This window comes from Schistocerca nitens, chromosome 3 (assembly GCF_023898315.1).
Source record: "Schistocerca nitens isolate TAMUIC-IGC-003100 chromosome 3, iqSchNite1.1, whole genome shotgun sequence".
In the NCBI taxonomy this organism is placed as follows: domain Eukaryota; kingdom Metazoa; phylum Arthropoda; class Insecta; order Orthoptera; family Acrididae; genus Schistocerca; species Schistocerca nitens.
The window spans coordinates 679,996,676-680,017,100 of NC_064616.1; the positions used below are offsets into that span (position 1 = coordinate 679,996,676).

General features: G+C 40.9%; 1 protein-coding gene across 1 annotated transcript in view; it reads left to right on the plus strand.

The window, feature by feature from the left end:
- LOC126249386 (uncharacterized) overlaps positions 1-20,425 on the plus strand; it is a 238,892-nt gene that overhangs the window by 196,555 nt on the left and 21,912 nt on the right. The window contains exons 10-11 of the mRNA XM_049951039.1: positions 5,121-5,340; positions 12,451-12,719. Coding sequence (XP_049806996.1) covers positions 5,121-5,340; positions 12,451-12,719 — 489 coding nt within the window. The remainder of the gene's footprint in view (positions 1-5,120; positions 5,341-12,450; positions 12,720-20,425) is intronic.

Here is a 20,425-nt window from a genome sequence, read left to right on the forward strand (position 1 = left end):
AGTAGCCCTAACTGGACGAACGTTATTTCATTAATGATCTCAGAAACACTCACTTAAAGATTCGATAATGAACGGATACGTTCGAAACTAGTCATTGTTAACACAAATTATTAGCACAACTGAGAAAGAAAAATTAAAAAGGAATAAAATTGATTGTTGAAATTCCACAAATAATAGATTAAACAAATGTAGTGATTGTGACTGGAAATAAGCGCAAATAACATGTTTGGCATGTCGATTCTGAGAAGTGAATCATCAGCTGTTTCACAATACGACGTCATTCCCCCTGATAGTACTGGCTGAGAGTAGAGGGGATAGGGCGGTGACTAGGCAACTGCGTAATATGTTTATCGCTTTCCTCCGCATGTACATCTGGGTTAATTTCTGCCCAAGAACTGTTTGTCATACATGTTGGTATTGTGAAATTTAGTATGTAATGAAAATTACATGTCATGTGCAGCTCCTCGATATCTGCCAGTAAAATGACAAAGATCTCTTATTTCACGTCAGATTACTTGAAACGTGCCTAGCAGATATATAAATTCCCTGCTGTAAAGCTAATTCCTCTACGATGATAATATTCATCTCTTTGTTTTGCAGTAATTAGATGCAGCTTTTTGATAAACAGTTCGATAGAGGAACGAATTAACTGATCATAATATACTCACACACATTATTTCGTACAATTTATTTTCAGAATAACGTAACCATATCAAAGATATTCAGTTAAACAATTGCAAGATATGTACACAATTAAGAGATACACGCTCTCTAACAAAGAATAAAAGCGTAAAAAGATTTAGTCTTCATACTTAACCAACGCGTGTTAAAATCGTTTTAGACAGGAACTACATCGCAAGCGTAGACACCAGTCTGATGCGATATAAAGCGTGTAAGTATAAAGATTTATTATATAGTTTACGAAAATCTCGCCATTCGAGAAATTTACGTGATATATAATACAATTTGTAAAATTTGTTTTACCAGGTTCCTAAGATTTCATATTTTATGATTACTAGCTAACTGCTTTCGACTGGGAGAGTTAAATAACATACGTTCGCTTCTTATCTAGAGAGATTTTGTTATATTCAAAGCCCTGAACGTATTTTTTAAAGTTACAATTAAACACATCGTTATACTGATGCTACTACGATAATCTGCGTGAAATGCTCACCTCTCAATACGTATTTGTGAAATGTGAAACAGTTTTCCTCATTAATTGTACATTAATTTTCTGAAAATTTGTCATATTTTGTTAATTTCTTCAGTAACCTTCCAAGAGCAAACATTAATCAAATTTGCACATTTCAGGTTACAAAGTCAAATTTGCCTTGAGATGCGTTTCAAGGATGATGTTTTGATGTATGGAATTCAAATTGTTCATAAAGTCGTGTAACCCATCCCTTCTTAGAGAAATGGATCGCTTCTCACTAACATTTTTACACTTTCAAACCTTTCTTCGACAATAGGAGTTTCACAAGTACTCAAGAGCTACAGAACGAAAAATTCGCTTAGCAGACGCAATCAAACACAGTGACCTTGGATGAGATATTGTTGAGCAATTTAAATTAACTCCGTTATTTTCATTATACAATGCGATTAATGATGTTTTCACACACTCTGTTTCTCGCTAGATGCAGCCGCATAACCCTCTTTGGCGTCTTTGAAATTTGTCAGGCTTAACACCACTGTCGGATGATGAATCAATATTTCTTCCCTAGTTACATACATCAGTTTCAGAAGCTCACATCTGATCCACTGTCGTTAGCTAGAACATTATCAGGTTGTTGTTTTTGTATGCATCTCTCTGCAGTTTCATTCTTTCGTAGGATAACAGAGTGAAACGCAACAGTCGCGTCAAACAAATAACAAAGCCAGTCCTTTGATACGATTTTTCGATTGTTCTGGGGCTAATGAATGTGTGTCTCGTGTTATAACGTTACTTACTGCTCATATATACTAACATCCAAGACATTCGGTAACCTTCTCTGAGACGCCGTGTAACAGTTCTTCAACCATTTTCAGAAATATTTTTTGGCATATCTTGTTTGACAACGTAACTGTAGGCTTTTACTCACATTCTCCCTTCAATATTACTAGAATTATTAGCAAAGTAAACCTGACGTTCCTATTGGCGGATTTCATGTGGATTGATTCTTGAAAATTTTTCGTTGATTCCTTGAAATTTCTACTTTATTTCGCTAATTTTACGAAACACCAAACATTTCTTCACTTATTTCATGAAATTCCAACTTCGTTCGCTAGGTCTTGGAAGTTCATCAGTCACTCTTCTCAAACAACGTAGTTTCAGACAAGCTATTCAAAGTAGCAAAAACATTAATATTCTGCTAGGAAGTAAATGACAGCTTGTTATTTAGTAAAAATGAAAGAAGGAAGATTAGGGTCTTACGTACAGTCGTCAATAAGGCTATAAAAACAGAGCACAAGCTCTGGTTGAGGAAGAATTGGGAAGCAACTGGGCCGTGGCTTTTCATACGAGCAATTCCTGCATTTGCCTTTAGTGATTTAGGACGATAATGGAACATTTAAATCTGCGTGGCAGGATGGAGAATTTGAACCGCCGTCCCCCAGAATACGAGTCCAATGTGCCACTGCATCACCCCACCCTGTGATTAATACTTCTAGTTCATTGTACTAATATATTTAATACAATTCATTAGAGCGAACATTACATTTGTATGAATCTGTTGCAGTTACATGCTATTATTTATCTACATCAGGTAGGCCATAATAGTGCATCTGGAACACATTTACCATTGTGGTACACTTGAGAGATAATTTTTTTAAATTTTATCACTTTTTTTTCGTGAAGTGTACACTCCATTCTTGAAGTGTCACTACTTCCACTTGAAAATCAAAATATCTGAATATAAGAGAATTTTTACTCTCGCTGTTGATTGGATTCAGACAGTAACTTCCCTGTAACATGTGGATACAACACCATGGAGGTTCGTTCTATAAGATCTAGTCATAATTTCTTTATTTCTTGTCTAACACGAAGCATGGTTGTGTCACTAATTTCTCGCCTATTTACGGCGTCTAAAACCCCTTCGAGAATAAATTTTTATCTTTGGCTGTGTAACATATTAATGAAGGAAGAATGAACTATTGCGAAGACCTCATTACCATGTGCTACTCCCGTGCGCAGAAGTTCAAAAAAATGTTCAAATGTGTGTGAAATCTTATGGGACTTAACTGCTAAGGTCATCAGTCCCTAAGCTTACACACTACTTAACCTAAATTATCCTAAGGACAAACACACACACCCATGCCCGCGGGAGGACTCGAACCTCCGCCAGGACCAGCCGCATAGTCCATGACTGCAGCGCCTGAGACCGCTCGGCTAATCCCGCGCGGCGCAAAAGTTCAGATCAAGAACCTATTGTGTACAAAACACCAGAACAAGAGACCATCATACACACAACGGTAACAGCAAGAAGATTGGTCGTTGAATAATTTGATTTTTTCTTTAAGGAGCTATTATTGCATCGAAAGAAAAATACGTAACCTTTCGGTTACAGTACAGTTCTACATTACATTCTTGAAGGTAATACACCGCTACCTGATATTAACAGGTTGTGTGTTTTTTCTCAGTGTTTCATCATAAAATCTGAAATTTCTCCTTGTAATTAAGCCTTTAAGACGCCAAAATTATTAGATCCATATCTGCGAAACCTGATAAGAACTCTACACAGATATTAACAACTTACAGAATAGTAACGTGATTTATGTTAAGTAAGGTTGTTCATTACTCACAGGTCATACGGAGCATCGTAATTTTATTTGAAACTAAAGAAAATTCGAAAAGAATTATTTGGAATTAAAGAAAATTCAAGAAGAAAACTGAAAAATCATTCAGTTATATGTACATTATTAGGAGTAGCACACACTGTGTAGTTAATTGTATTACATTCCGTCATCTTAAAATAAATTTAGACATCGCTATTATGTAGTTTAGTATTTTATGTGTAGAAAATTACCCACAACTATAGAAGTCTATGGTGATTATTGTTTACAGGTGGAAAATACTTCCAAGACTTTTGTTCGCCATTTATCGTCTGTTTGTTGTAGCAAAGTGTAGAAATTTATTTTTGTAGCTCATCTGTCGCGTTTTTGTTAACCTCCAAAACATGCTAGTACTCATGAAGTGCGATGTTTTACTGAATTATATGTTTTCCAAGTATACACGGATGCATTTTCAAACAGTACTTGACACAATACCATGTTTTTCAGTGTCGGTGCGCGAGTACTGTTGACTGTGAAAAACATTCGATAGATCGAGCCAGCTCTGTTTGTGTTGCTAGCACATTCACCTGATTGAACGTGCTTTGCTTTCCATTTATTTCAGTACACGTCGAGTGTGCATCGTACATTACCCCAATTCCTGCCAGGCCTAAGCTAATGGCCCGACCAATTTGCGTATTTCACGGCATAAAACAGGATCCTGCTGTACTTGACAGGGTTGGCCGGTCTTTGCTACGAATGTACGAAGCATACAACGAGACTCGGCACAAATTGCGGGATCGCCTGTTATCAATGTATTAGAATATACCGTTGATAAAATGTAATTCATGTGCATTTGGTTTTATTAATATTTAGAGCTTTATGTAGGACTCGTCACCATAACTCATAATCACCGGGTTAAAATAAACACTTTCGCTTCTACATCCCACCATGAAAAAACTATACACACATTTAGTCAACTTGTATTTCACAGATAATATTTGTTCATTCTGCTTTTATCACTTTCATTTCCTTCTTTTGTGAAAGACTTCAGCATAATTTTATTATTATTATGCTTACAGATACAGGTATGTTTTTCAAATTTTGTTTTACACTTCTGTTGAACTTGTAACTCATAAAAGGACTTGCTCTTTAAAAATTGAAATTAAAAATCTCTGTAAAGAAGAATTTCGACTGAGAAGTTGTAGTATAATTATCTATACAGTAAAGACTTAATTTCACATTTTGAAATTTCTTTGAATTTACTGTAGCGTACTGTAAGCTACTTTTCTATTGATCGTTTAATAGGTAGAGGACTGTTTTAAGCATAATACAAGCATGAACTTCTGATGTGGTAGCCATCTTTTCTCGCACAGGTTACGAATGGCTGACTTATGGTCTAAAGACAAACCAGACTGAAAGCAGGATAATTTGTGAATCAGACCACATGACTCACTTCTCGATCCTTTTGGATCCAGGATCAGACTATGGTGTGTCGGAGGAGCACAAGTACACTCTAAGCATCATCAGTTACGTTGGCTCCTTCTGCAGCATCTTCGGTCTCACTCTGACAATCGTTACCTACGCTACATTCAGGTATGTTAACAATCTTCAGACTTGATCAAGGACTGTCACGATACTCATCCTGGATCATCTGGGTAAAAATAACAAGAAATTATTGAAAACATATAAAGATATATCATTAGTTTTGGAAAAAAATTGTAAAGTGTTCATGGGGAAATGTAGATGACATTTTATACACTTCTTGTTTTCTTAATTTGGGCACAGTACAGTCGAATATGATGATAAAAATCATAACTGGATTCAACTGTATATTGACCATATTTAGATTCTACAATAAAATAGGAAAAAGTAGAGTCAGCGTTTGAAGCGTATTCTATTTGTAAGCAACTTAAAGTAAAAAAAGTCGCCATTTGGTAAAGAAAGCGTATACGACACGCGCTGCCATACTCCTTGCTCAGTGCTTGATGAGAGTGGTCTCTAAAAGCAACGCTGAAACTGGTAAGTATTTAATGTAAATATGAAAACATATAAAAAACAGAAATAAAATAAATTTTTAAACATTTCTTAGTGTATATGCTTTATGTTACTTGCAAATTGAAATGGCTTAAAGTTTACTGATTTTTAGATTTTAGCGTATACATTTTTCTCTTTTCTAAAGATATAAACTGAAGAATGGCTAATGAATGGGCGAAACCAGTTATTATTATTATCATTTTACATGATTTTTTTAAATATAAAAAACGTGTATGTCATTAGGTATTACTGATCTGAGAGTGAATCGCTTAGTGACAAGGTAACTGTAGTCCATATGGCTAGAAAAGATCCTTACTGTTAAAATGGATTTGGCGCGGCTGCATCGCGCGCTACTACTATCAAACGCTTAACACAATTTTGTTTACATTTCCATGGCAACGCTTCAGGATTGCAGCAGTTACAGGGGTCTGTGACTTTCAGACAGTACTGAATGTAGCCTTTTGCACCTCACAGTCGAAAGTTGGCAACAGCTCTACTTTCTTCGCCTTATGGACTATAGAGACAAATACAATTACGCCTGTAAAACTCTGAAATGCGTGACTACTTTGTCAAAAATGTAGAAAATTATTTCTTTGCGGCAAGTGCTCTTAAAGAATTTTAGTATTTCTCCGTCTCCAACTTTTGGCTGTGTTTCTATCCCGATATAAGAAGAGAAATACGTGCTATTTGCATAAAAGGATAAGTACACGCCAGAATAAATACAGTTGCACAGTTAAAGTTCACATAACGCCTTCCTTTATTCACATTTGCTATCCAGCTACAATAGATATTAGTGACAGTTTAAATCTATGTTTCACATCGGGACTCAAATCCTAAATCCAATCTTTTCTAGTTTGTGTATGTAGCGCTCCCCACCAAGAGACTCAACTTTTTCATTGAATATCTTCCCTCCTAACGAGTTCCTACTCCAATGAAACGCAAGCAGTAACTGTTACATACCGCGCAAACGGATGTCACAGGTTGATCAGTCTGCGCCAGATCCGTGTTCGGCAGTGAGTATCTCGTTTACCTTCGTAATGGACTGAATAGTGCATTCCGAGCTGTAAATGTCGCGTAGCATTCTGGACTTGGATATCCTCTTCGGGTTCAGCCGTCTATTTGTATATATTTGCACTTTCCTTTGCGAAGCGTATGTTTTGCATCTTATTTGTGACTATTGTATCTGGTCGAAATGACTGTCAGGTACATAGCACACGCAAAGATTAAAAAACCGCTAGAGTAAAATCTGTGAACATTGAAGTTAAATGTTATCGTATTGCTATATTTATCTTATGCTGTGCCCATACCTCGAAATATTTTAAGAAATAAAATACTTTAAGCTGCTTAAATGAGAACTGTTACTAATACTGGTCTATATGAAAACTATTTCTAAATTATAACAAATATTCACATTCGAGTAAGAATCAATTCCAGCACAAAAATAATACAATCATCGTATGTATTTGCACGAAATCACCACGAAGAGTCATGTTATGTATGCGAATTTTATGATTAACAAGAATTTCTATTCTACAAACAATCAAACAGTACCACATTTAAGATGTTTAGTTTCACATGTCCAATTTTTTAGTGCTTTCCGTTGAATTCAGAATGAAGAAAGACTAGGGTTTAAAGTACCATCGAAAAGTTCCTTAGAGACGAAAGTATGATGAAATAAAATGATGCGCCCTTTCAAATGAACCATCTCGGGACTTGCCTTAAGCCATTTACGGAAGTCAAAGAAACTGCATCGGGATGGTCGAATGCCGTCCTACCGAATACGAGTCCTCTCTGTCACCTCGCTTAGTGTCCCCTTGAAGTGAAGAAATACAGACATCAGTACCGACAACGCACATTAACTTCAAAATCAATTAAAATCTGGCGTTAATAACAATAACGACGTAATTAATCGTTTGCTGATTATACAAATGTTTTTATTATCCTGTTCTTTGATTACTGCGTTTCATAATTATTCGGATTAAACATCTGATTCTATTGCAGCGCTGATTTCATTGCTAATTAATTACAGGATTTTGCACAGTAGCTAAAAATTTTCTGCTCTTTCATTTTCTAAAATCACGGAAGTTCTAAGTCGTTGTCTACTCTTGTACGAGCGTCTTTGGTCATCAAGCACACAATGACGTGACAGTTTTATACAGAAACGCTTTAGACGCATTATAGAGGATATTATTCTATGAGACCAAGACGCTGCTGTGTTGGATTATATTTTTTATTACAACAGGCCTATTTCGGCGTGACTGCCATCTTCCGCTTATATCAGGTAGTCTTGATATCCACAAGACACTCATATCTGAATTGCTGCCACTACCGCATAAATTTACTCCTTTGATGTTAGTGGAGCTATAGTAGGTGTTAAACTTTTGCTGGAACAATTATTTCTGAGGTTCTCGAATTATGGAAGTTTATCTCATAATGACGTTATTTCACAAGTGTACTGATAGGTGAGTCAGCGATGCTATGACTATAGTGTGTTTAGTTCTAGAGTTGAACCGAGCGAGGTAGCATCGAAAGGCTAACGGTTCAAAACTGCTTCCGCCAATCCAGATTTGGGTTTCCCACGATGTCCCTAAATCGTTCGAGGAAGATGCCAGGATGGTTCCTTTGAAAGGGCAAGGCCGATTTCCTTCACTATTCTTGACACAATCCGAGCTTATACTCCGTCTCTAATGAGCTCCATGACTACGGAATGTTAAACCCAATCTTCCTTCCTTCCTTTCGAGAGCAGACTGGGATCATGAAATCCGTCAGGCGTGACAGGCGCTGATCGTTTTGTAAAAGAAAAGCTGCGACAAAGCAGTCACAATTATGATCTGGGGTTACTTAGTATTAAAATGACTACACGCAGCATAGGTAACAACAAAAGAGGAAATGTTCTCAATTTTATGAATTCGTCAGTGACACGTTTGATGTCATTGTTTGAAAAAGAGGGTCGAGAGCGCCGGCAGGTACTCTGAAGCGCCAAAGAAACTGGTATAGTAATGCGTATTCAAATACAGAGATATGGAAAATGGCAGAATACGGCGCTGCGGTCGAGAACGTCTATATTGCATAAGACAACAAGTCACTGCGCAGTTGTTACATCGGTAACTGCTGCTACAATGGCAGGTTATCACGATTTAAGTGAGTTTTAACGTAGTGTCATAGCCGGCGCACGAGCGATGGGACAGTGTATCTCTGACGTAGCAATGAAGTGGGGATTTTCCCGTACGACCATTTCACGAGTGTACCGTGAATATCAGGAATCCGGCAAAACGTCTGATCTCCGACATCGCTGAGGCCGGAAAAAGATCCTGCAAGAACGGGTACAACGACGACTGAAGAGAATCGTTCAACGTGACGGAAGTGTAATCCTTCCGCAAATTGCCGCAGATTTCAATGCTGGATCACTAACAAGTGTCAGCCCGCGAACCATTCAACGAAACATGATCGATATGGGCTTTCGCAGCCGAAGGCCCACTCATGTACCCTTGATGACTGCAGAACACAAGGCTTTACGCCTCGCCTGGGCTCGTCAACACCGACATTGAACTGTCAGTGACTGGAAACATGTTGCCTGGTCGGACGACTCTCGTTTCAGATTGTAACGAGCAGATGGACGTGTGTGGTTATGGAGACAACCTCATGAATCCGTGGACCCTGCATGTCAGCATGGGACTGTTCAAGTTGGTGGATGCTCTGTAGTGGTGTGGGGCGTGTGCAATTGGAGTGATATGGGACCCCTGTACGTCTAGATACGACTCTGACAGGAGACACGTAATAAGCATTCTGTATGGTTACATGCATCCATTCATGTCCGTAGTGTATTCCGACGGACTTGTGCAATTCCAGCAGGACAATGCGACCCCGCACGTCCAGAGTTGCTACAGAGTGGCTCCACGAGCACTCTTCTGAGTTTAAACGCCTCCGCTGGCCACCAAGCTCCCCAGACATGAACGTTATTGATCATATCTCGGATGGCTTTCAACGTACTGTTCAGAAGAGGTCTCCACCCACTGTACTCTTAAAGATTTATGGAGAGCCCTGTAGGGTTCATGGTGTCAATTCCCTCCAGCTCTACTTCAGACATTAGTCGAGTCCACGCCACGTCATGCTGCGGCACTTCTGCGTGCTCCTCCAGTCTGTTTTATTCCTGCTTCCGAGGTATTTAAAACTCTGCATAGGTTCTAATATTTCTCCATTCGCCTTTATATTTACGCTTTTATTTGCTCCTAGCACCATTACTGTTGTTTTCTTTGTACTGATTTTCAATCCATAAACCTTTCTTTTAGCTACATTGGTATACACTATATCCTGTTAAACATTTTCATCTATTATGTCAGCATTATACTGAGTGCGTCAACTTGACGTGGCATGGACTCAACAAGTTGATGGAAGGCTCCTGCTGAAACAGTGAGCCATGCTGCCGCTATATCCGTCCATAGCTGCGAAAGTGTTGCCATTGCAGGATTTTGTGAACGAACTGACCTCTCTATTATGTCCCATAAATATTCATTGGAATTCATGTTGAGCCATCTGTGTGGCCAAATCATTGATTCGAATTGTCCAACATGTTCTTCAAAGAACGGCGAATAATTGTGACCCGTTGACATTGCGCATTGTTATCCATAAAAATTCTATCGTTGTTTGGGAATATGACGTCCATGAATGGCTGTAAATGGTCTCCAGGTAGCCGAACGTAACCACTTCCAGTCAATTATAGGTTAAGTTGGACAAAAGAACCCATTCCATTCCGTGTAAACAAAGCTCACACCATTATGGAGGCAGCACCAGTTTGCACAATGCCTTGTCGACAACTTGAGTCCGTGGCTTCGTGGGGTCCGCTCCTCACTTGAACCTTAACATTCAACTCTTAGCAACTGAAATCGGAACTCATCTGATCAGGCCACAGTTTTCCAGTCATCTAGCGTCCAGTCAATTTGGTCACGAGACGAGGAGAGGTGCTGCAGGCGATATCGTGCTGTTAGGAAAGGCACTTATGTTGTCATAGCCCATTAACGCCACAGTTCGCCGTCCTATCCTAACTGATACGTTCGTCGTACGTCCCACATTGATTTCCGCCGTTATTTCATGCAGTCTTTCTTGCCTGTTAGCACTGACAACTCTGTGCAACGCCGCTTCTCACAGTCGTTACGTGAAAGCCTCCGGCCACTGCGTTGTTCTTGGTGAGAGGTATTGCCTGAAATAGATATTCTTAGCGCACTCTTGACACTGTGTATCTCGGTATATTGAATTCCCTGATGATTTCCAAAATGGAATGTCCTATGTGTCCAGCTCCAACTACCATTCCGCGTTCCAAGTCTGTTAATTCACGTGGTGCGGCCGTAATCACGTCACCTCAGCGTGTATCTAAGCTTAACGTAAGTATGGAAAGCGTAGTGGTTAACATGTTACAAGGGGCAACATCCTGACTTCAATTGCACCAAGAATGAGGTGTTCGTGAAACAACATTGCCAAACACTGAAATACATTCAAACATATTCTATAGTATATGAGTCATCAACTCATGCGAAATGAAGAAGGAAAGTACTTAAAATCAGCGTTAACAATAATGGGATCCAGATGCGTTCACAAACAACTTTGTAACTTAAAAAACAAATAGTCTGAGCACTGTATTACATCAGGAGAAAAATTTAGGTATAATGCAACCGAAGCAGTGAATAAAACCTTTGACAGAATGATATAGCAGAGTAACACTGACTAGGCAAAATGACGCGTTCTTAAAACACTGCCTTTGAATTGAGCAAAAGACGTGCCGAAATTACGTCAGCTTAGTTTTTTGAGTTTTTCCGTAGCTTCTTGAAATCGCTACAAGGGATACTCTCCGGGCTCCTACAAGATCCACAGCCAGCTTTTTGTCAGTGCGAAGATAACAGCCAGTCCCTAATGGTTCACAGTCAACGGGTCTTAAAGCGCAAACAAAGGAGTAAATCGAGCGTAAACTCCTTTTCTGTGAAGAGTAGATGAAATTGTGACCAACAACAAAATGCTAAGATTCGAGTTTCATCTCGTGCAGTAGCAGAGTGGTAAAGATTAAATTCAGCAGCAGGAAAAACTTTTCAGGGAACTGCAGTGAATGGGTAAAAGCAGTGGCAATACATACAGAGAGCACGCCTTATGGGCTGATTGCTGACAGAAAAAAGTATTTGACCATTTTCTGTGTGTTTCGAATCTAATAACGGTGTTCTAATTCTTAATAACACTTGAATGAAACGTCGGTACTAGACTGATGCAACGAAATGAATCACAGAGAATACGTAAGCCTTTGAGAGTTGTATAAACAGTGTAAAACTCAGTTAATATCACAGACTACCGTCGTAGAACTAAGAGTGATTTTTTGTGACACCTTAATGAGACATAAAGAAGGAAACACGTATGTGTGATCCTACACAAGTATTCTCACAACTTTTCTAAAGTGATTTGGGAGAAATGTTGCTTACGGACAGACTTTCGAAACTTATAATATGTAACTTCCTTCATGTGCCGCAATCGCGCTATTGTGTAACAAAATCCTAAAAGCACACACACACACAAATTTGGGAACACTGATTTTTCAAGTAATCTTTATCCTCAGACAGCGTACATGAGACTCATTTCTTCCTTACTGTGTGCCTATACGACGTCATCATTCAATGTGCACATTTTCTGCAGGTCTCTGAACCGCGACAGATCGGGGAAGATACTGCTGAACTTGTGCGTCTCACTGCTGATGATGAATTTATCCTTTCTGCTGGTGATGGTGAAGAACAACGTCCATTTGGTGGATGTGTGCATACTGGTGGCAATCTTAACGCACTACTTTGTCCTCACATCTCTGGCCTGGATGTTGGTCGAAGCTGTTAACATGTATCAGTTGCTTATCACAGTTTTCGCTACGTCTGAGATTCGATTCATGCTCAAAAGAATGATCTTCGCCTGGGGTAAGTATAAAATTTCGCAATACGTAAACAATGGTTGAGCTGTGTTATACAAATCGTGCATGAACCATAAAGCTTATTTCAGTCAATGTGCACATAAATTGTTCGATGGCTGCACTGATTTCGACAGACATGCTATGAGTCAACATTTCCACGAGGCCCCTATCAGATGACTCTCTCCCCTGGTGGAAATGTTGAGTCCTAGAAATATTTATGGGTTATTGATAATGTGGGAAAAAATATAGTTATTAAACAGTTTATGTGAGTTTTGACTGAAACATACTTTAGTTTTAACTATACTATGTATGAGCCGTGCATGAAGCTAGTGTTACATAATTAATATCAAAACAGTCTCGCTAACCTCAAATAATATTTTGCACAGACCGTGCCCGTGTCTGTTCAGTGTAATTCTACCAGCGGAAAAACGCTCCTGTCGGACCACAAAAAAAGAAGAATATGTTCCTCTGACGGAAAAGTGAGGAACCAACTGCATCAGCCCTCATTTCGCATTCCTCTCCAAAAATTTTGGCGTGCCAACGTATTCGGACTGTTTTAACTCAGAACATTCTAAATCCTTTTCCCCGGTCTCTCTTCGTGGTTAAGCCTTCATACTCCCCTAGACAGGGAAACTTTAACTCGTCGGTATAAGGGATAAGGAAAATTGAACAAATTTTTTACACATGGTTATGAGGCACCCATATCCGGCGATTGGTGGAGATGTAGGCTCCTCTCGTTCGCTGCCACTGTCCGCACTTCTTTCTTTCTCTCCCATTGACGCTGTCTCCTCTCTCACTTGCAGTGGCTCCATCTGCCTTCCTCTCTCACTGCCACGGTCTCCTATCACTCACTGACACTGTCTCCTGAATTTATAGTATATCCCACTGCCTCTGACCCCGCTCCTTTTGTCTTTCTTTAAAATTTTCTCCTAAAGTTTCCTCTCCGACAGTGGGAGACATCTTCAGAGGTAAAATAGCGAACTGCAACCAGAACTCGAGGGAGCGCTGAATATGTGGGCAGTGTAGTGGGCACCAGAGTCTATCACGTGCCGTCGGCTACGAGATTCTCTCTGGTAGTTCCAACATTCTCGACTGAAAGCAATCGATCCTCATTCTTACGTTGCAATATTGACATCCAAATGTTATCTAATGTAACACCTCCCTCTTTTGTGTTAAAATTATTACGGTGTTTGTAAATTTCAATAGCCTTTCTACACATACGGTCATGATAATGCGATGTTTTCGATATGACACTCGTCTCAGTGAATTTTATTTTATGATCACCCTCTTGATAAAGATGTTCCGCTATGGTCGATTTATCCGTATGTCCTAGGCGGCAGTTCCTCGTGTGTTCAACCAGACGGATGTTAGCAGTTCTTTCTGTGGTACCTCTATAAACCAGACCACAACTACATGGAATTTTAAATACCCCCAGTGTAGCCAGAGAATGTCGTGTACCTTTTGCCGATTCTTTTATCTTCTCGGTGGGTCTGAAGGTGGTTTCCACATCATACTTGCTGGACGCTTTAGAAATGCGATCTGTAACTGTACTCATGAACGGAAGGAAAACTTTCCCTCTGGGCGGCCGTTCATCAGTACGAACTTTTAAGTGATGGTAGTACCAGCCGTGGTATGATCTGTATGATCTTTTAATGCCACTATCTCTCACTGACCATCACTATCTCCTCTCTCTTTGGCTCCAACTGTTATCGCCTTCATCCATCTCTCCTCCTCTTTCAGTGTTACATTCTATGTCCCACCATCTCTGTCTCCTCTCTTTCTCTCCCAATGGCGGTGTTTAGTCTCTCTTCCTCCGTCACTGTCTCTCTGCTGCTCTCTTTCAGCACAAAAAAGTGCGAATGTGTTCGCACGCCAAAAATGTTGGCGAGAACGTCGGAATGAGTTTGTTCCTCACTTTTCTGTCTGAGTCTTTTATAGAGGAACATAATCGCATTTTTTGTCTCCGACGGGAGAATTTTTTTTATGGGGGGGGGGGGGGGGGGTTGGCTGTTTCCCTTCTTTTCCCTGCTACAGCAGCGTGTGTTGCTTATGTAAAACGCAATAAAGTATTGATAGTTTATTTAAATGCTTCGACACATTTGTACACTTTAACAACATCAACAATTACGCACAATATAAGGTTAACACAAAATCGTTTGCTTTACTTTTTTTTTTTTTTTTTTTTTTTGGATACTTGGCTCATCGATAGCAATTCATCTAAAACGTCCGGCTTATGATTTGTTCATTAAAAGAGTAAAAATGTTATTAAAAATACTTTACTTCTTTGCAGTCTTTCCAGTCATTTTAAGTTCTTTTCCAGCCTTGTAAAACCATTTTTAGTACATTTTTTGTCACTCCCGTACCACTTTGGTTATATACCCACAAGAAATACGCTGACAAAATATTAGCGTGTGATGAAAAGTTCACGCAACGATCGACTCACCTATGTCCATAGTTTCGTGACCTTAGAACTCTCATGATGCCCACAGAACCAAAGCGATTGCTCACTACGGCAGTTAAAACTACGTTTATGCCTCATACCTGATATTACGTGTATATTTTACGTGCATAAGTGCGGTAACTTTGATAACTTTCGATATCTGGATCACCGTAGCGAATAATGATATCGAAAAGAGTTTACGGATTCCTCGAGAACACCGGCTTATGAATGTATCGTAAAAAATTTTGACGATTTGCAGCGAATAGAAATTACAGAAGCGACTATCCTCACAACTGGTACTTCTAGGACCAAAAAATAATGGTTTTTCAGGTGCATCTTGATAACGGATGAAAATTTTTGAAAACGTGGAAATTTCATTTCTAGAGAAATGTCTAAAGAATACATGGTTAAAACTTTAGTCATTTTTTATGGTTAGCTATTTAGATAATTGACCCCCACGGAGCAAAAACCGGTAAAAGCCGGTTTTTGTGATTTTCTCAGGCACCGCCCATGAACAAATTTTATAAGTCGCCTAAGGCCCACCTCAGGTCATACCTAATCCAAAACAACCAACAGATTTGTTCAATTTGCCTGGACTGGAGGAAGTGCGTCGTGGTTAAATTTTGACCCTCTACTGTAGGACAGCTACAGTATGCCCCTTTTTCCAATAGGAACCCAAATGGTCTCCAGGCCAAGTGCTATCCAAAACACTTGACACCTCATCTCTGTGCTCAATAGAACCCGAGGTACAGCCCCATGAAAAATCACATTTTTCGTGACTTATTGGAACATACGTCACGGACCTGTTATGTACAACTGAACATAGTTTCCACTCATTGTTTTAGTTACCGCGGGGTTGGCGCGACACCGACCAACCTGTGCCTTATCCTCTACCTATGGAGTGTACGCTATTTGATCAAAGGTATCCCGACAACTATTGGTGGATGTTAATACGGGATGTCAGTAGCCTTTTTCCCTTATGACGCCTTGAACATTGCTGACGACACTTTCCAGGAGGTGTTTGAATGTCTTTGGAGGAATGGCAGCCCATTCTTCCTCAAGAGCCGAAACCAAAGAAGGTAGTGAATTTAGACGCTAGTGTTTGGAGCGAAATCGACGTTCTAACAAATCCTAAAAATGACACATTGGCTTCACGTCGGGATTCTGCGCCGGCCACTCCATTTCTGGCGTGCTATTGTCCACAAACCATCGCCTCACAGATGCTGCTTTGGCAGAGTGCAGTCATCGTCTCCGAACTGTTCCTCTACTGTAAGCAGTACGAAATGCTGTAAATAATGTTCATATCTTTTCGTATTTAGTGTTTTCTTAAGCGCAGTAAGAGGACCACACACTACTCACGAGAACACCCCCATACAGCAACGACACCTCCTCCGTACTTCACTGTTGGCACTACACGTGATGCTAGGTATGTTCTCAAGGCGTGTGTCACACTCAGACCCTTCCAACGCATTGCCACAGGATATATCGTGACTCATCACTCCAAATCAATCATTTCCAGTCATCTACTGTCCAGTGGCGTCGTTCTTTGCACCACCTCAAGCGTCGCATAGGACTGACTACAGATATGTGTGGCTTATGAGTAGCCGTTCGACCATTGTACCCCATTGTTTTTAACTTCCTTCGCACAGTCATTGTGCTAGCTGGAAAGCTGTACTTTGGAACTCGCGAGTGATTCCTCTCGCTGGATTCATACGATTGTGTACAAACCCCCTCTGCAATACTCGACGGTTCAAATGGTGCAAATGGCTCTGAGCACTATGGGACTTAACATCTTAGGTCATCAGTCCCCTAGAACTTAGAACTACTTAAACCTAACTAACCTAAGGACATCACACACATCCATGCCCGAGGCAGGATTCGAACCTGCGACCGTAGCAGTCCCGCGGTTCCGGACTGCAGCGCCTAGAACCGCACGGCCACCGCGGCCGGCTACTCGACGGTCCCCGTCCGTTGCTACATGAGGTCTCCGTGGTCTCCGTTTAGCTGTGGTCGTTCCTTCGTGTTTTCACTTCAGTCACATCACCAACAGTCGAATTGGGCAGCTTTAGAAAGGTTTAAATGTCCCTCATAGATTTGTTACTCAGGTGACATCCAGTGACTAGTCCACTTTCGAAGCCACTGCGCTGTCCTCACTGGCCAGTTCTGTTGTTACTGCTTCCTACTGACAACACAATGCTCCCCGCACCATTCATACTGTCGGATGCACCTCTCGTGAGATTTAGTGGTCAATTGCGCATTGCGTAGGAATGTTCTGATACTTTTGATCAGGTAGTGTTTCTCTGAAACAGTTTTCTTCCAGACGTTAACGCAGGTCTTTGAAACCGGAGCCGCTGTATCTCCTCACAAAGTAATGTGGAGCTTCCTCAGTCCTCTCACCTAGCAAAAATCATCGACAACACTGCGGACTGATTCTAGTTCCACCGTCTGGAAATTGCACGTACTGATCACTAAGATGTTGTGAGTTGGACGGATTATTTGTGAGTATACAGGGTGGCGCTCCAACCTACAGTGTCCCGGAATGAGAAAGTTAACCATGTTGCTTGTCGGAATCACAGTGCTACTGTACGTTACAAAGAACCTCTACATCTACATACATAGGAGAGCCGTTCAGTAAGTAATGAAATACATTTTTTCTCGACCATTTTCGGTCGAAGAATGCGAAATTTGTTGTGGGACATGGTGAAATATTCCAGCTTCGGCCCCTACAGTCTCGTGAAGTTCCAATAAGTGGCGGCGCTATTCCAAGTCTTTAAAATGGCGTCTGTAGCGGAGGTGCGTTCCAAGCAGAGGGCTGTTACTGAGTTTCTTTTGGCAAAAAAACAGAGCATCGCAGATATTCGTAGACACTTACAGAATGTCTAGCATCGCAGATATCCGCAGAATGTCTACTCCTGCAATGCTGGAACGTGCGGACACTCTCATTCGACGTGATCGACGGACCACAATCAAACCTCGCTGATCAACTTGATGTGTCTGTTGGTAGTGGTGCCACACTGGTCCACCAGATGGGGTTCTCGAAGTTTTGTACCCATTGGGTTCTTCTCCGCCTAACAGAACATCATACAGAACAACGAAGAATCACCTATGCGGGATTAGTTGCGCGTTACGACGCTGATCCTGACCACTGTTTGTCGAACATTGTCATGGGCGATGAAACATGGGTTCGTCACTTCGAACTGGAAACAAAACGGCCATCCATGGAATGGCGCCACACCACGAAAACGTTCAAATCCGCACCCTCACCCGGTCATAGCTAATGTCTTCTGGGACTCCGAAGTGGTTATTCTGTTTCATATCCTCCCTCATGGTGCAACGGTCAACTCCGAAGTGTATAACGCTACCCTCAGGAAATTGAAGAAATGACTTTGGTGTGTTCATCGCTATAAAAATTCAAACGAGCTTCTTCTTCATAACGACGCAAGGCATCACACAAGTCTGTGCACTCGAGCGGAGCTCACAAAACTGCAATGGACTGCTCTTCCTCACCCACCATACAGCCCAGATCACTCACCTTCCCACTTCCATCTACTTGGCCCAATGAAAGATGCATACCGCGGGAAGCAGTAAGTGGATAACGAGAAGGTTTCTGATGCAGCAAGACGTTGGATAAAACGTAGACCAGTTGAGTGGTACCACGCGAGCATACAGGCCCTTTGAGTAAGGCGGCGTAAGGCCGTCGCATCGAACGGAGATTTTGTTGAAAAACAGGATTTTGTAGCCAAAAGAGTGGGGAATAATACGGTGTATAGAAATCCTTAATAAAACCAACCTGCTTTCAGAAAAGAAGTGTTGCATTAGCTAAAGAACGCCCCTCGTATTCCATAAGCCAGCGTACGGTGCATGGCGGAAGGTACCTTGTACGACTACCAGTAATTCCCATTCACCTTGAAGTTGCAATTGAAGCGAGGGAAAAACGGCTTTTTTTTATTGCCTCCGTACAGGTCCTAATATCTCTTATGTTACCTTCGTAGTCATTACGCGAAAATTAAATTGGCATCAGTAGAATCGTTCTGCAGTTAGTTTCAAATGCCGGTTCTCTAAAGTTTTTCAGCAGTGTTCCACGAAAAGAACGTCGTCTTTCCTCCAGTTCACGAAGCATCTCTGTAATACTCGCATGTTGGTCCAGCCTACCGGTAACAAGTCTAGCAGCACATTTCTGAATTGCTTCAGCATATTCCTTTAATCTGATCTGGTGGGGAAGCCAAATACTCGAGCAGTTCTTAATCGAAGTGACTGTGCCAGGTGGCACACCACTAATAATGATTTCCAACATTACAGTGTTGTTTCCTCCACTCATCTGCGATAACTTACATTTTTCCACATTTAGAGCAAGCCGCCATTCACCAGGCCAAATCGAAATCCGTCAAATCATTTACGTAGATAGAAAACAAGAGCGGCCCTGTCACACTTCTCTGGGGCACTTTTGGCGAAGCCTTGTCTCTGCGAACAGTCACCGTCCAGGACACCATTCTAGGTTCTATTACTTAAGAAGTCTTGGATCTACGCGCACACCTGGGAACAGTCTGCAGTGGTGCACTGTATGAAAAGCTTTCCGGAAATCTATGGCTACGACTAGTGGCAACTTGTTTACCATTATGTACGGGGGCTGTTACGAGTATCTCAACTGCTTGTCGATTTTTCCCTCTGCTCAGTATCATCACTATTGCTTGTTCAAATGGTTGAAATGGCTCTGAGCACTATGGGACTTACCATCTGAGGTCATCAGTCCCCTAGAACTTAGAACTACTTAAACCTAACTAACCTAAGGACATCACAAACATCCATGCCCGAGGCAGGATTCGAACCTGCGACCGTAGCAGTCGTGCGGTACCGGACTGAAGCGCCTACAACCGCTCGGACACAGCGGCCGGCACTGTTGCTTGGTTAAAAAAATGGTTCAAATGGCTCTGAGCACTATGGGACTTAACATCTGAGGTCATCAGTCCCCTAGAACTTAGAACTACTTAAACCTAACTAACCTAAGGACATCACAAACATCCATGCCCGAGGCAGGATTCGAACCTGCGACTGTAGCAGTCGCGCGGTTCCGGACTGAAGCGCCTAGAACCGCTTGGCCACCGCGGCCTGCCACTATTGCTTGAAGAAAGACTGTAGTTGTGCACTTGCTGAATAACACTTGTAAATTGCTGAATCTCGTGGTTAAAGAAATTATCTTTTGTGGGGAACACATAGTTTTTGTTCGAATTTTTTTCACATTGTAGGTAGCAAACCAGAAATATCACATATACATT